Below are 17,515 nucleotides of genomic sequence, written 5' to 3'. Positions count from 1 at the left end.
GACACTTTTTGAGGCACTGTTTTTTTTCAGTTATTTCCAGCGTGATCCACTTGGGTTTTCTGCTGGTAGAAAATCCTAGGAAATGTTCTGTAACTGACACAAGCTGTCTCCAATCAATCAATGTCTGGTTGTTCATGTGTTTTGTGGGGGGACCGCCTAAGCCATGGGATGCGTAGCTCTGCGGATCTTAAGTGAAGTGGCAATATTCTATTAGTCTGAATTTGCCGAAACAGTTAATGGTCAGAACACTATCAATTAGGAATATCGCTAACAACAACCGAATACGTTTTGGGGGAATTGCATACCTACAGTAGGAAAGAGGAGGATACCTTTTTAATGATGTCAATTTGATTTCTCAATTCCTAATATCACACAAATTACACTCATTGGAGCCGCTTACGCTCACTGGAGTATCTGACCCGCGACTAGACTACCAGTGAGGCAAGTGCTGCCGGTAAGCTTTCTTGACTTGGACATGCAGTTGCAGTGAAAAGTTTGGACACACCTACTCATTCACGGGTTTTTCTTTATTTTTACTATTTTCTACATTGTCGAATAATAGTGAAGACATCAAAACTATGAAATAACACACATGGAATCATGTAGTGACCAAAAAAGTTTTAAAACAAATCAAAATATATTTTAGATTCTTCAAAGTAGTCACCCTTTGCCTTGATGACAGCTTTGCACACTCTTGGCATTCTCTCAACCAGCTTCACCCAGGGCAAGAAAAAGTTGACTACCCCTGCTCTATATGGAGTCATGCTGAATGTAATCAACTAAACTGGCACGTTTTGACTGACTCTTGTCATGCATAAACCAACCTCCCTTAGACAGCTAGCCCCCATATCTGGATTAATACTGTCCTAAGTGGTTAACACATTTAGGTTAATCATGCATCTCTTTGAGCTGCTGCTCTGTTTATCCAGAGATGCAGTGAACAAATTAGAGCAGTTGTGCTCTGTATTGTTAAAAGCAAAGACCAGACAAATTGATGACCAATAAGTTTGATAGCTAATCCGACTAACTGATATAAAATTATTTCTTGCTTTGGGAGGGTACCACTATAATAATATGGGGATATTGCCTGTGCTTCTGGAAAGTCACCAGGAAACTTTGCGCGGTGCAAGGTCACTTTGGAGTGACTCATGCTGGGTGTGTCGTCTGTTGGCCAACGGCGATCAGTTCGTCACTCCAGGGACACAGGCCTTTGTCCTTGGAGCATCGATTCAAAGTGGCGTTGTCAGCTTGGGCCTGCCCATTCCCATCAACAGAGAGGCTAAGCAGATCTATTAGGAGCAAGCCTGGAATTTGTGATTTTAGGGGCAAGGCCATTTGGCCTTCAAGAGGTGCCCACAATCTGCCAGAGAGCCAAGGCCATCTGCTAGGGCACCAAGGCCATTAAACCAAAATAACAAATTAAATGTATTTTAAAAACATATGTGTATGTAAATGTACATGAATAATTTGCCTACATGTCAAAGTGTAGGTGATAGACTATGCGTATTGGCTACAGCATCTCATGTCCACACCGATGCTGACATGAGAGGCACCGGACAATATAGCCAAAGTTTAATGAGACTTTTAATTACATATACTGTATATAGGCTAAACGCCAGTCATGTTTGATAAATATAATGTAGTATAATTAATATTAACGCCTAAATGCTTGATTGTGTCAACATACTTGAGGCACTGTTTGTTCCAATAAGAGAGAAATGACAGTGCTTGTTGTGTACTGCAACATCACCAACATTGCAATTTGAGCAGAGGCAGTCATCATTTTTAAACCATTTAACCATAAACATAATTGTTTAAAACCTGGATGTTTTTTATTTTAGGAGGCATGTCTTACCTTGTTTCAAAGTAGCCTAGCCAAATTCCGACCATAGGGATGTTGAGTTATTTTCTAATCACTTCCTCAAATGCCATTGAAAAAGTATTTCTCTCATGTTGTATTCGTTTTCAAATCAACTTTCTTTCGTTGTCCAGCAGCCAAAGACACAATCTTAGTCATATTAACAACCCATGCTAGTTGTTGCATCTTTAGATCTTCCCTCTTTCTACATTTCTAAAGGATATTTTCCTCTGTGTCCCATGAAACCGCTCACATTGGCAGTGCGCTTTTACAAACGATGATGTTTTCTCGCTAATTGCATTTTGTAACATTTGCGTGTATAGCCTACTGCCGTGTGCGCATTGCTGCGCTTATAATGTGAATAAATAATAGTTTATCAGCATTTTAAGCTAAATGTCCTGATTTTGTTGCATCAGCGTCATTGCTTTAAAAATATATATATGTGCAGTGGTTGTATGAATGTGGGATCTATCGGCCCACAACTGTCCCAGAGTCTGTCAGGAATATTTATTTCTCACACAGAACGACAAGCTGACCAATAGAATAGGTCAACTGTTGTACTATGGGAGATAGTAGATTGGCATACGCTAGTGATTTTACTGTTTGTTACTCATCTTGTTGGCTGAGGAAATGTAAACGTGGACAGTTCAGTGTGTGCCTCGGAATTCAATAAGAAGGATGCGCGCTGTTGCATCCCCGATGTGTCCGGTCTTCACTTGTACTTTGGAGCTGCGATGCCTGTGAGAACGACCCAGTCACGTGACTGGCATTGGCTAATAAGAATTTCAATACTCTATCTGGGAGAACCGTGTGAGTGAGAGCTGCTTCGGAGCACACCGAATGGCAACTGGGAGAAGTGAATTATAATTATTATATTCAGCCCAAGGGCACACTGGCCACTTTGGCCGCAAGGCATTGCTCTTTTTATTTTAGGGGGCATTACAGCCACAGAAGGGGGGGCCGTCGATGCCGCCGGGAAATTGGCGGCCTGATTAGGAGCCATCCCCACTGCACTTCTCTCTTAGGTCTGGCCCTGTCACAAGCATCACACAAACTCACAGGCCCCACTCACATATTAACATGGGAGGTGGAACATTTCCCAAACACATGTAGAAGCCATTTTTCACATTGGTCTCTGAATGTAACATCCCGTTGTAACTGGGGTGATAACTTCCTAATGGTAGGACTGTGACCGTCATTGAATTTCCGGTTATTTGTCAGGCGTATGACCACGGTCACCATTATAATAGTTTTTAATAGAAAGGGGAAAAAAGTCCCCCATTCTCTCTTCTCCGCTTCTAACTGCATGTTCTACTGCAGACGTTGGGTTGAATGGGGAACGTTTCATCACGTTGTAAAGAATCAATTTTATTGTGGAAAATGACTCAACTGCAATTGTCATCTTTTGTAATGCCGGGCCATCCCATCTTCAGTCAGTTATTTGTTCCACAACACAACATTCTAAAACTGGCTAGTTTTTCCTCTTCTCGTCTGTCATTATATTGGCTGTTAAATGTAAACCAGGCTTACGTTTTGCTGCTTTTGGGTAAGCTTGTCGAAGTTGATTTAAAAAGTTATCTTTTTGGCTCAGTAGTCTAAGGTACTGCAACGCAGTGCTAGCTGTGCCACTAGAGATCCTGGTTCAAATCCAGGCTCTGTCGTAGCCGGCCGCGACCGGGTGACCCATGGAGCGGCGCACATTTGGTCCAGCGTCGTCCGGATTAGGGGAGGGTTTGGCCGGCCGGGATGTCCTTGTCCCATCGTGCGGGCCGGGCACATGCATGCTGACGCGGTCGCGAGGTGTACTGTGTTTCCTCCGACACATTGGTGCAGCTGGCTTCCGGGTTAAGCAGGCATTGTATCAAGAAGCAGTGTGGCTTGGCTGGGTTGTGTTTCGGAGGACGCACGGCTCTCGACCTTCGCCTCTCCCGAGTCCGTATGGGAGTTGCAGCGATGGGACTGTAGCTACCACAAATAATTTCATATGCAAACATTTAAATTGAACAACAATTCCATGTGAATCCGATAACTCTGATGTGTAGACTTTCCACTGCAGAGTTTGTCATCTTATCATTGATGAGAATGTCTCAGATGACAAACGAACTGACATCATATTCATTAAGTTCCACCGCATATGTTCAATTGGTCGGATTACCAGAATAAAGTTCATTTCCCCCCACCTTCTGATGTTCCCAGAATCTCTATATTAACCAAGGTGTTTGCAAATGTAACATCAGTAGGGTAGAGAGAGGAAAAAGGGGGGGGAAGAGGTATTTATGACCGTCATAAACCTACCCCCAGGCCAACGTCATGACAACGGACTTGATCAGACACCGTCCACTTCTTCTTTTTTAATTCAGGTGATATTTGGATATATTTGTCATGCAGATTATACTATAACAATTCATAAATGTTTGAATTAGTGAATTAAGGCCTAGTCATTGGCATGCAGACGCTTGTTTGGCTCTGGGCATCCTGTTTCCGGTGCTGCATTGCGACACAGTAGAGTTGAGGAGGATGAAATTTCAGTCATCAGTGATCCCTGATTAGACTGAACAGCAAGTCAGACGGCTCTGATTTATCAGTATTCATCTCAGTGAGCCATGCAGTCACAAGCGAGGGAATATCTGACCACTCCTCATAATCAACTGCAACGTTTGCAGGTGTAAGAGAAATATTAGGCTCCATCCCCAAACACTCTGGCAAGCTGATACCAGTCTGTCAGTTGTTGTTTGTCATCTCTCTTTGTTATAATTTGCCGTCATGAAACAGCGCTAGATCCGATTTGTCTTGGTACTCGCAGATCACTTTTCAAAGACTTTTTGACGGTTTTCACCTGCTCAGCGGCTCCTAATGGTAATCTGGAGCATTCACATTCAAGACACTCTTCACAGTGGATTCTTAAACTATGTAACATAACTTCCCTTTATGTCTATATTTCCTTAGAGTGTTCATTAACTTTGCATTTAAATTACAAGGTTAATACAAAGAAGCCCAAATGACTTGTAGATATTCTAAAGGGAAATTTCACTCACTTTTGCTGTTTTAAAAACAGTTTTTTTGCTATTTTTGCAATTAGTCCACTGTTGATACAGTACCAGCATGTTTTGCATGTCACCAGTCAAGTTCTCATATGATGCAAAACACATCATCATGATGTGGCCAATGACACTTTGCTTCTTAAGTTCAATATCTTGACCCTGACTGCATGTGCTGGAATTGAAATATAATTATTAGAACAGGCATCCCCATTCAAGTCAATGATGGCATAATGGGTTGACTGGCGGCCATTGCGAGGTGTACCCATAGGAGCAAAGCAGGAAGTAAAATACGACGGTCCCGTTTTATCAGCTTGTGTGGCTTATCACTTCACGGCTAGGCTGTTGTTGCTCCTAGACTTTTCCACTTCCCAATTACAGCACCTACAGTTGACCGGGGCAGCTCTAGCAGGGCATACATTTGACGAACTGGCTTGTTGGAAAGGTGGCATGTTGAAAGTCACTGAGCTCTTCAGTAGGGTCATTCTACTGTCCGTGTTTGTCTATGGAGATTGCATGGCAGTGTGCTCGATTTTATACACCTGTCAGCAATGGGTGTGGCTGAAATAGCCAAATCCACTCATTTGAAAGAGTGTCCACATATTTTTGTATATATAGTGTACGTGAAAAAATATGTGCTGTGATTTGTTGATTCAACTCAAATGACATTACAAAAAAATACATTCCATTGCATGAGCCACATCAGTTAACATCATTTGAATTATCATTCTACATTACCATGGAAATTATTGCATCACAATACCAGGCAGCCATTGCGAGTATAATCATGAGTTTATCAGTCAAATTGGCAGAGTTAGAGGTTCCAACCATGGAGTTAGGAATTAGGATGGACATGAACCCAATTAGTAATTATAATCGCCAGTTGCCCATCCCTGATGTACATTTAACCAGTTCCAAAATCCCAAACTACGGTTCACAATGCTCCCACATATGGAAATTGAGCCTGCGAGAAGAGCTATTTGGCTTCAGGCTATTTGACGTGGGACACTGTGTCCAAGTGGGTACAAGTAGCTATGTGTGTGGAAAACATTTCATCACAAGTAAGACATTTAACTTGTTTAGTCTGTTTGAAACTCCGCTCATTACTTGTAGCTGTATATTCTGTTTGTTTGTGTTGTTGGTCTTGGTTATCGAGCTAGCACTCACTCACGTGGCTGCTAGCACCGTCATGGAAAAGGGGTATGAGCGAAGCCCTTCAATATTAGGTTTTTCTAAGTAGTGAGGTCGCTCGGGAGCAGACAATGTGGAAAATACGGATGTGTGCCCAGTGCTCGGACAAAACAAGTGTCATAATGGGTATGTGCAATTTTCTGGATATGATTATGATCTGAGCATTTTTTGTAATTATCCGTGATCTGAAAAAAGAGACGCTAATGCTAATTATTACTGAGAGACAGCAAACTTGGCTGTCTGCTGCAAGTTGAGGGCAGACAGACACTCACATACGTACAGACACACATACATACAGTACAAGTCAAAAGATTGGACACACGTGCCAAGAGTGTGCAAAGCTGTCATCAAGGCAAAGGGTGGCTACTTTGAAAAATCTCAAATATATTTTGATTTAACACTTTTTGGGTTACTACTTGATTCCATGTGTGTTATTTCATAGTTTTGATGTCTTCACTATTATTCTATAATGTAGAAAATAGTCCAAATAAAGAAAAACCCTTGAATGAGGTGGTGTGTCCTAACTTCTGACTGGTACTGTACATTCATACACACCCCTCCACGTGCTGCTCCTAATCTGCAGCTATTTTGCAGTGAGAACCTGCAGGGAGGTATTTTGCCAAAATCTATTTAGGAATATTAAAACACTTTTTTTTCATTCATGAGTATCATCCGATCCGACTATCAACTGTCAATTTACAGATATGAGTACAAGTATGGCCATGTCGGCACAGCCCTAGTTGAAAAGTCATCTTTAGACATGTACTTTTCTTAAATGTAGTTTTGTCATTGACTAAAACAAGCAGACAACAAGATAATTGTGTTTGAAAAGGGTAACGTTTTTGCTGTGAGCCAATGGGGTAACCACAGGTTGTTTTACCCCACATGCGGGCAGGGCCGTGACATTCTATCTTATACCGACTGGGACTATTCTGGAACTTTGAGTGTTTGTGACATAGCCTCTCTAGTAATTTAATAGGATTTCTATGGTTCCAACTTCAAAGTCGGTTCTATTCATTCGATTTCTATGTGTGCTACTGCTCCATTGTGGGGGGTGTTGCCTAGGCAACCAAAGACTTGTTTGCTTACTTGTTTCAGCAAGGAACAACAAAGTTTCAGCAGTTAAGAGTCCATGTTATGGCCGAAACAGACTCAACCGTACGCCGTCCTGTCTTCAGTCGGTTGTTTGTTCCACACACACAAAATGTATTTTACCGGTTATGACTGCTGCAAAAATTCTTAGGGACAACACTGGCTACATGATGATGTCCCACAATCACCTGCCACCCCTGCAGCGTGTTCCGCACAGTTGGTTGAATAAAATTCAACATTTAGAATTTTCGTCGGCTGTCGATGATTGGCTTCCAAACTTTAGCCAATCAGAGCAGGAGGGTGCCCTTCCCACAAGAAAATTTGACAGAATATTGGCTGTGCAGTCCACAGCGACTGAACACCTTTTACGCCATTTATGTTTTACGCCTGAATCCACCGAATACACCCATGCTGCCATCTTTAGACTATTGTCTCTCATCAGGGCCACGTTTGTTGTGAGTAGAGGTCGACCGAATATGATTTTTCAATGCTGATACCGATTATTGGAGGACCAAAAAAGCCGATTACCGATTAATCGGGCAATGAATTTTTTTTTTTTTTTTTGTAATAATGACAATTACAACAATACTGAATGAACACTTATTTTAACTTAATATAATTCATCAATAAAATCAATTTAGCCTCAAGTAAATAATGAAACATGTTCAATTTGGTTTAAATAATGCAAAAACAAAGTGTTGGAGAAGAAAGTAAAAGTACAATATGTGCTATGTAAGAAAGCTAACGTTTCAGTTCCTTGCTCAGAACATGAGAACATATGAAAGCTGGTGGTTCCTTTTAACATGAGTCTTCAATATTCCCAGGTAAGAAGTTTTAGGTTGTAGTTATTATAGGAATTATAGGACTATTTCCCTCTATACCATTTGTATTTCATTAACCTTTGACTATTGGATGTTCTTATAGGCACTTTAGTATTGCCAGTGTAACAGTATAGCTTCCGTCCCTCTCCTCGCTCCTCCCTGGGCTCGAACCAGCAATACAACAACAACAGCCACCATCGAAGCAGCGTTACCCATGCAGAGCAAGGGAAACAACCACCCCAAGGCTCAGAGCGAGTGAAGTTTGAAACGCTATTAGCGTGCGCTAACTAGCTAGCCATTTCACTTCGGTTACCCCAGCCTCATCTCAGGAGTTGATAGGCTTGAAGTCATAAACAGAGCAATGCTTGACGCACAACGAAGAGCTGCTGGCAAAACGCACGAAAGTGCTGTTTGAATGAATGTTTACGCGCCTGCTTCTGCATACCACCGCTCAGTCAGATACTTAGATACTTGTATGCTTGTATGCTCAGTCAGATTATATGCAACGCAGGACACGCTAGATAATATCTAATAATATCATCAACCATGTGTAGTTAACTAGTGATTATGATTGATTGTTTTTTATAAGATAAGTTTAATGCTAGCTAGCAACTTACCTTGGCATTCGCATAACAGGCAGTCAGTCTCCTTGTGGAGTGCAATGAGAGAGAGGCAGGTCGTTATTGCGTTGGACTCGTTAACTATAAGGTTGCAAGATTGAATCCCCCGAGCTGAAAAGGTGAAAATCTGCTGTTCTGCCCCTGAATGAGGCAGTTAACCCACAGTTCCTAGGCCGTCATTGAAAATAAGAATGTGTTCTTAACTGACTTGCCTAGTTAAATAAAGGTATAAAAAAAATATATGCAAATCGGCGCCCAAAAATATCGATTGTTGTGAAAACTTGAAAACGGCCCGAATTAATCGGCCATTCCAATTAATCGGTCGACCTCTAGTTGTGAGCACTACAGCCATGGCAGAGCTCACAGTTTCCCAATACACATAAATAATGATCTCCAAAATAGTTTAAGAAAAGTTATGAGATATGATATGGACACGAAATATCACCCGTAGTCTCAATAAACATCCATCCACCTCCCCTATGCCATATCTTCATTTTGCCTACAAACTTACAGGCTCAAAGAGAAAACGCAATGCAGACCAGTGCCCTTCTATGTGTAGTCTAGTGTTCAGTGAGATTAAGAAGAAGCAAAAGGATGACAAGTATTAGAACAAAAAGATATCTGTATTTGACACTCTCAACCCCATCCACGTTTTGTATTTAAGGAGCAGCTTCATAACAAGTACTTAGGCTTATTCTAAATGAGTATCCCCATGCTGCAGGGTTTGACTTAGGGAAGTGAACTTTTACATGGAGACTGGATGCAGCCATCCATCCAAGTGTTGTTCTTCTAAGGTTAAGAAATGGAGGTAGTTGTTTCTGTACAGGGTAGTTACACTGAAGTTCTCAATGTTGATCCATGTACCAGGGATGTTTTGGTCAGGCTTAAATATCTCAGTTTGGTTGGAACTGGAACTTGGAACTCCTAGCCCAGAATGCCAAGTAGGTTCTTCAACGCCTAGGGAGATTTGAATTTACTACACTGATTTGAATCCGTGAAAATGTGTTGTTTTGTGTTGTTAAACGAGTTTCACTCTCAAGATGAATTATTAAGCAGCTAAATGTAAGAACAAGTCTTGTCGTGTAACTGTCTGGCAGTCTGGCACCCTACAGTGGCCGGCAATTGAGAGTTCTGAATCTCTATTTAACAACTCTACTGCCTATGTTCATCCCAATGCACATAGTGAGAATGTAGACCTAAAGTTTGATGTGCATGTGCTTACGGTGTGCGAGAACACACCAGTGAACTTCTGTACTTGTTGGTCAAAAATGGTAATTACGTAATTGTGGGTCTCTTGACTTCTGTATGACTTTTAAAGTCCTTCTTAATATGAGATTTTCTTTTCATGTCTATTTTGAATGACATCCTTAGGTCTGTCGATGGCTCATGGCTAACAAGATTCTCATTATATTTCGATTAGCATGCAAGCACTTGTGTCCTCGCAGTCCAGGTTAAAAATGATCCCTAGCAGCGCTGACAGTTAACAGGGTCCCCCTGGCAAAGGTTTAAGGGTGCAAGTGGATTGATGTTTGGGAGGTATGGGGGTCAACCAGACTGAGAAACCCTGTTAAAGCTCAGTGTCTGTCCCTCGGAGCCATGACTGTCTGTCTATCTGTGGCATTGATGTGAGAGCTGCTGCTGCTGTCGTGTGCCTTCTAAAGGAGCAAGGATCCTACAAGATGACAGAGTAGCCTGGCCAGTAAGGCTACTATTATGTACAGAGTTAGAAGTGTGTGTGAGTGCATGCGTCACGTGTTTGTTTGATTAGGGATGGGTGAGTGGCTGATGTGGGTCATTAGTATTATCAGACTAATGTTAATCAGTTGGGAATTTGTTTCTTTGAAACCATTGATTAACATGAGGAAAACATTGATTCAACTGCGCTTCAGATGTTGAATAATTTCAGGTGTAAATCATCCAAAATATTTGTTAAGAAAAGAAACGTGACCTAAACCGTTTAGACTCTACACGTCAATAACACAGCAGGACATTTTGCTTTTCTAGGACTGTGGATTGCTGTAGTTTGAAACCTGTTTGTTGTTCATTTCCAAAAGGCAAAAATTGACTTTCTCCTCCTCCAGGTATGTGGATGACGTGATATCGAGGATCGGCCGGATGTTCCCAGACATGTCGATTGAACTCTTCCGACCCAATGGGACATCGGCAGTACTTCTGGTAAGATTCCTCCTCACCACCGGGCATCCAACACTTCTCTGCTTGAAAACATTCTGCTTTGCTCACTTTCAACATTTGAACAATTATTGAAATTTGGAGGGCACCTCCCAATATAAATATATAAACAAGCTGACCAAGATGATATTTGCATGGTGTCAACAATATCCACAAAAGAGCACTGAAATGCAAGATATGCATGCAGTTTTTCCTCCATCGGATAGCGGGATGGTGGGTGCCCTGGCCAAGTGCAGGTTGCTAACCATGAATGCCAAAAGATACAAAACTTCTGAGCTATTATTATGTGTACATTCTTTGACAAGAAAACCATGATGGAGGAACTGGGTTGAGTTTCTTGACCAATGATTGTCATGTCCAGTGCAGATGAAAGGGTACTTACTGTACGATTTGTGTTCATGCAAGAGGTAGAATATAGAGAAACCTCTTCAATCGTCTGACCAACAATAGCTTCTCACTCAGCTCTGCTTTGCTCCAAGTTTTATTTCAACAAAGTGCTTAAGGATTCAAAGAAGACTTGTCGTGTTAAATATTAATACTACCTGTAATTATTAACATGGTTCCCTGGGATGTGTGGTGGAGCGCTGCTCTACAGAAACATACCACAGAACTACACAGCTGCTCTTCTTTACTGTCTCTTACCACAGAAAATGCCCTACCATGATGATTATGTTCAAAATCATGTCCACATATTACTGACAGGTGTGTGTCTCCTAGTGTTGCACGGTATACTGGTACCACAGTAATATCACGGTACCAAAACGTTATGATCATTACGATACCAACGTTTTAGAATACTGTAGTACCGTTTCATATGATATTACCAGATATTTCGGACATACAAGTCTAAAGAAACCAAACTGGCGCCTGTTATAAAAATGTTACAAAGTAAATTTTGTTTATAAATTCAGTTGCATTTTTTTAAGCAACAACTATTCTTATTAAACTCGAGGCGAGAAATGTCCACTTCAAAAGTCACGCACATCTCACGTACGGCAGCTATGATCAGCCAGCCACATCCCCTTCCAGCTATCACTCACCTGCTTCTCTCCGTCCACTCTTCCTGTGCATCTATTCTTCCATCAGTTTTTTAAATATAATTTAGCCATGATGGCGAGTGGGGATGCAGACCCTTAAGTCTTCTTTGGTTACATGTACATTTGATACATTGGAGCAGTGCGCAAAGTCAGCTCTTCTCTACTTTATGCAAATTGCACACGACAGGTGGAGCAGATGTTTGCTTGAAAATCTTCTGTTCTTGAAACATAGTTCCACCTGTCATTAGTTCCGGGCATGCACAACCAATAAAGATGGTGGAAAGCCAATCATCGCTGTGTCTGGTTTTCAAATTCTATATAATGTCGCTTTGCTAGAATACAGAGACAAAATCATAAGGTCAATGGCCTGGAGAAAGATTGCAGAGAATGTTGGTGTTGATGGTGGCTGAAGAGAGATTTGGTTGCTTGTGCTGCTAGCTAGCTATGAACATCAATCAACCTAAACCTCAAAACTGTGATCAAAACCACCATTTGTGAATGTGTTGAGTAAATTAAGTTGTGAAATTTGCCCACCAAAAGATAGAAATCACCAGTAACACGCATTATAACATTGTAAATGATACACTAAGCATAAATTTCCCATGTAATATTCTAGCAACTGGACATCATGACATTGACGATTATAGCTCCCTTCCTGTAAAATACACAGGCCTGCATGTAAAATGCAATGAATGGGAACATAGGTTAAAATAAATTGACTTGCAAACATTGTTGTACAAATCTCTCTTCACCCAACATTTTTGACATTTTGAATTAGCCTACAAATTGTCAGCTCCATATTTTCATGTACTGTACCTAGAATACAACAGTTGGATTTGCACTAAACAATTTCATGTCAGAAAAATCATGCACAAAATATGGCTTGAAATTGCTTGTTTACATAAGTATTCAGACCCTTTGCTATGAGACTCAAAATTGAGCTCAGGTGCATCCTGTTTCCATTGATCATCCTTGAGATGTTTCTACAACTTGATTGGTGTCCAGCTGTGATAAATTCAATTGATTGGACATGATTTGGAATGGCACACACCTGTCTATTTAAGGTCCCACAGTTGACAGTGCATGTCAGAGCAAAAACCAAGCCATGAGGTCGAAGGAATTGTCCGTAGAGCTCCGAGACAGGATTGTGTCGAGGCAGAGTTCTGGGGAAGGGTACCAAAACATTTCTGCAGCGTTGAAGGTCGCCAAGAACAGTGGCCTCCATCATTCTTAAATGGAAGAAGTTTGGAACCACCAAGACTCTACCTAGAGCTGGCCACCCAACCAAACTCTGCAAACGGGGGAGAAGAACCTGATGGTCACTCTGACAGAGCTCCAGAGTTTCTCTATGGAGATGGGAGAACCTTCCAGAAAGACAACCATCTCTGCAGCACTCCACTAATCAGGGACTGGGAGACTAGTCAGGATCGAGGGAAAGATGAACAGAGCAAAGTACAGAGAGATCCTTGATGAAAACCTGTTCCAGAGTGTCGCTCAGGACCTCAGACTGGGGTGAAGGTTCACCTTCCAACAGGACAATGACCCTAAGCACACAACCAACTTGGAATTAAGAGTTGGATGACCATTGAAAACGTATTTTCACAGTTTTCCGAGTTCCCAGTTCTCTTCAACTCACTGAAGTCTGAGATTTCCCAGTTCTGAGTTTGCATTTGTTTTGAACGCGGCAGAAGTCATGCTGAAAAGCAGGCTAGTGGTTGCTTTGCAACACTTGCAGTTAGCCACTGATTCCTTCCAAACCACTCATTGTTGGATTTGCGATTTCCAACTTGTAATTAGCAAACATACGTTATATCTATAATTTCTCTATGACAAGGATTGAAAAGGATTTGCCAGTAGATTGTCGACGTGATTCATGACGATGACTGCTTGCTAGCTAAGATTTTGAAAGTGTGATGTTCACATGATCAGTCCAATCAAAGCTATGGTAGATCTATGGCCAATGACTTTGAGCTGCCTTGGATGGGCACTTTTAATGTAACTCTATGGCAGCAACCAAGGGGCTTGAATGTTCGAGCTCTCCCCGTAGATGAGCTCTCCCTGTAGATTTTGCAGTGACGTAGTGTTCCTTATGAGTGACAGAACACTGAGCCAATCATAGCGCAACTAGAGAACATTACGAACTCCTGCGCTCTGCATATCCCACTGGCTGCCCCACCACCACAGAAAGCACTGATCTAGGCTGAAACCTGCATTTTGGAGCTGCCTTACTCAAGAAAGCAAAAAAGAGACCGTTTGTATGCAGTTTTATTAACTCAATGATTTTTACATTTTTTACATTGTTTTCAAACTGATATGTGACATGTAATAATGGCAAAATAACATGCAACACAGGCAACAAAAATATATATACAGTACCAGTCAAAAGTTTGGACACACCTACTTGTTCAATGTTTTTTCTTTATTTTTACTATTATTCTACATTGTAGAATAATAGTAAAGACATCAAAACTATTAAATAAAACACATGGAATCATGTAGTAACCTAAAAAGTGTTTAACAAATCAAAATATATTTTGCACACTCTTCATATCAAATCTAATCAAATTTATTTATATAGCCCTTCGAACATCAGCTGATATCTCAAAGTGCTGTACAGAAACCCAGCCTAAAACCCAAAACAACAAGCAATGCAGGCGTAGAAGCACGGTGGCTAGGAAAAACTCCCTAGAAAGGCCAAAACCTAGGAAGAAACCTAGAGAGGAACCAGGCTATGTGGGGTGGCCAGTCCTCTTCTGGCTGTGCCGGTGGAGATTATAACAGAACATGGCCAAGATGTTCAAATGTTCATAAATGACCAGCATGGTCAAATAATAATAATCACAGGCAGAACAGTTGAAACTGGAGCAGCAGCACGGCCAGGTGGACTGGGGACAGCAAGGAGTCATCATGCCCGGTTGTCCTGAGGCATGGTCCTAGGGCTCAGGTCCTCCGAGAGAGAGAGAGAAAGAAAGAGAGAAAGAGAGAATTAGAGAGAGCATACTTCAATTCACACAGGACACCGGATAGGACATGAGAAGTACTCCAAATATAACAAACTGACCCTAGCCCCCCCGCCACATAAACTACTGCAGCATAAATACTGGAGGCTGAGACAGGAGGGGTCAGGAGACCCCCCCCGGACAGGGCCAAACAGGGAGGATATAACCCCACCCACTTTGCCAAAGCACAGCCCCCACACCACTAGAGGGATATCTTCAACCACCAACTTACCATCCTGAGACAAGGCCGAGTATAGCCCACAAAGATCTCCGCCATGGCACAACCCACTCTTGGCATTCTCTCAACCAGCTTCACCTGGAATGCTTTTCCAACAGCCTTGAAGGAGTTCCCACATATGCTGAGCACTTGTTGGTTGCTTTTCCTTCACTCTGCGGTCCAACTCCTCCCAAACCATCTCAATTGGGTGGAGGTCGGGTGATTGTGGAGGCCAGGTCATCTGATGCAGCACTCATCACTCTCCTTCTTGGTCAAATAGCCCTTACACAGTCTGGAGGTGTGTTTTATGTCTTTGTCTTGTTGAAAAATAAATGATAGTCCCACTAAGTGCAAACCAGATGTGATGGTGTGTCACTGCAGAATGCTGTAATAGCCATGCTGGTTAAGTGTGCCTTGAATTCTAAATAAATCACAGACAGTGTCACCAGCAAAGAACCATCACGCTGCCACCTCCGTGCTTCACGGTGGGAACTACACAAGCAGAGATTATCCGTTCGCCTACTCTACGTCTCACAAAGACATGGCGGTTGGAAACAAAAGGACAGATTTCCACTGGTCTAATGTCCATTGCTTGTGTTTCTTGGCCAAAGCAAGTCTCTTCTTATTATTGGTGTCCTTTAGTAGTGGTTTCTTCGCAGCAATTCGCCTGGGAAAACCTGATTCACACAGTCTCCTCTGAACAGTTGATTTTGAGATGTGTCTGTTACTTGAAATCTGTGAAACATTTATTTCGGCTGCAATTTCTGAGGCTGGTAGCTCTAATGAACTTATCCTCTGCAGCAGAGGTAACTCTGGTATCTCTAACTCTGGGTCTTCCATTCATGTGGCGATCCTCATGAGAACCAGATTAATCATAGTGCTTAATAGTTTTTGTGACTGCACTTGGAGAATCAAGAGGTATTCACCTGGATTGCATTTCAATTAACATGTGTGCCTTAAGATAAGTAGTAGAATTTCTTTCCTTAATGCATTTGAGCCAATCAGTTGCGTTATGACAAAGCAGGGGTGGTATACAGAAGATCGCCCTATTTGGTAAATCCAAGTACATACAGTTGAAGTCGGAGGTTTACAAACACTTAGGTTGGAGTCATTAGAACTAGTTTTTCAACCACTCCACAAATTGTTTGTTAACAAACTATAGTTTTTGGCAAGTCGGTTAGGACATCTACTTTGTGCATGACACAAGTAATTTTTCCAACAACTGTTTACAGACAGATTATTTCATTTATAATTCACTGTTTCACAATTCCAGTGGGTCAGAAGTTTACATGCACCAAGTTGACTGTGCCTTTAAACAGCTTGGAAAATTACAGAAAATTATGTCATGGCTTTAGAAACTTCTGATAGGCTAATTGACATTTGAGTCAATTGGAGGTGTACCTGTGGATGTATTTCAAGGCCTACCTTCAAACTCAGTGCTTCTTTGCTTGACATCATGGGAAAATCAAAAGAAATCAGCCAAGACCTCAGAAACAAAATTGTAGACCTCCACAAGTCTGGTTCATCCTTGGGATCAAATTCCAAATGCCTGAAGGTACCACGTTCATCTGAACAAACAATGGAATGCAAGTATAAAGACCATGGGACCACGCAGCCGTCATACCGCTCAGGAAGGAGATGCGTTCTGTCTCCTGGAGATGAACGTACTTTGGTGTGAAAAGTGCAAATCAATCCCAGAACAACAGCAAAGGACCTTGTGAAGATGCTGGAGGAAACAGGTCCAAAAGTATCTATATCCACAGTAAAACGAGTCCTATATCGACAACCTGAAAGGCCGCTCAGCAAGGAAGAAGCAACTGCTCCAAAACCGCCGTAAAAAAAAGCCAGAATACAGTTTGCAACTGCACATGGGGACAAAGATCGTACTTTTTGGAGAAATGTCCTCTGGTCTGATGAAACAAAAATAGAACTGTTTGGCCATAATGACCATCATTATGTTTGGAGGGAAAAGGGGGAGACTTGCAAGCCAAAGAACACCATTCCGACCGTGAAGCATGGGGGTGGCAGCATCATGTTATGGGGTGCTTTGCTGCAGGAGGGACTGGTGCACTTCACAAAATAGATGGCATCATGAGGATTGGAAAATGTTGTGGATATATTGAAGTAACATCTCAAGACCATCAGTCTGGAAGTTAAAGCTTGGTCGCAAATGGGTCTTCCAAATGGACAATGACCCCGAGCATACTTTCAAAGTTGTGGCAAAATGGCTTAAGGACAACAAAGTCAGGGTAAAGGAGTGGCCATCACCAAACCCAAAATGTTTGACCCAAGTTCAACAATTTAAAGGCAATGCTATCAAATACTATTTGAGTGTATGTAAACTTCTGACCCATTGGGAATGTGATGAAAGAAATAAAAGCTGAAATAAATAATTCGCTCTACTATTATTCTGACATTTCACATTCTTAAAATAAAGTGGCGATCCTAACTG

At 41.7% G+C, this 17,515-nt stretch overlaps 1 protein-coding gene across 1 annotated transcript in view; it reads left to right on the top strand.

The window, feature by feature from the left end:
• Positions 1–17,515, top strand: part of LOC112263307 (mediator of RNA polymerase II transcription subunit 27) — a 106,504-nt gene that overhangs the window by 42,718 nt on the left and 46,271 nt on the right. Inside the window, exon 4 of the mRNA XM_042330667.1 lies at positions 10,702–10,795. Within this exon, the coding sequence (XP_042186601.1) occupies positions 10,702–10,795 (94 nt within the window). The remainder of the gene's footprint in view (positions 1–10,701; positions 10,796–17,515) is intronic.

Source organism: Oncorhynchus tshawytscha, linkage group LG12 (assembly GCF_018296145.1).
Source record: "Oncorhynchus tshawytscha isolate Ot180627B linkage group LG12, Otsh_v2.0, whole genome shotgun sequence".
In the NCBI taxonomy this organism is placed as follows: Eukaryota; Metazoa; Chordata; class Actinopteri; order Salmoniformes; family Salmonidae; genus Oncorhynchus; species Oncorhynchus tshawytscha.
Note: the sequence above shows the minus strand (reverse complement) of the source record. Positions and strands in the feature narration are given on the sequence as shown.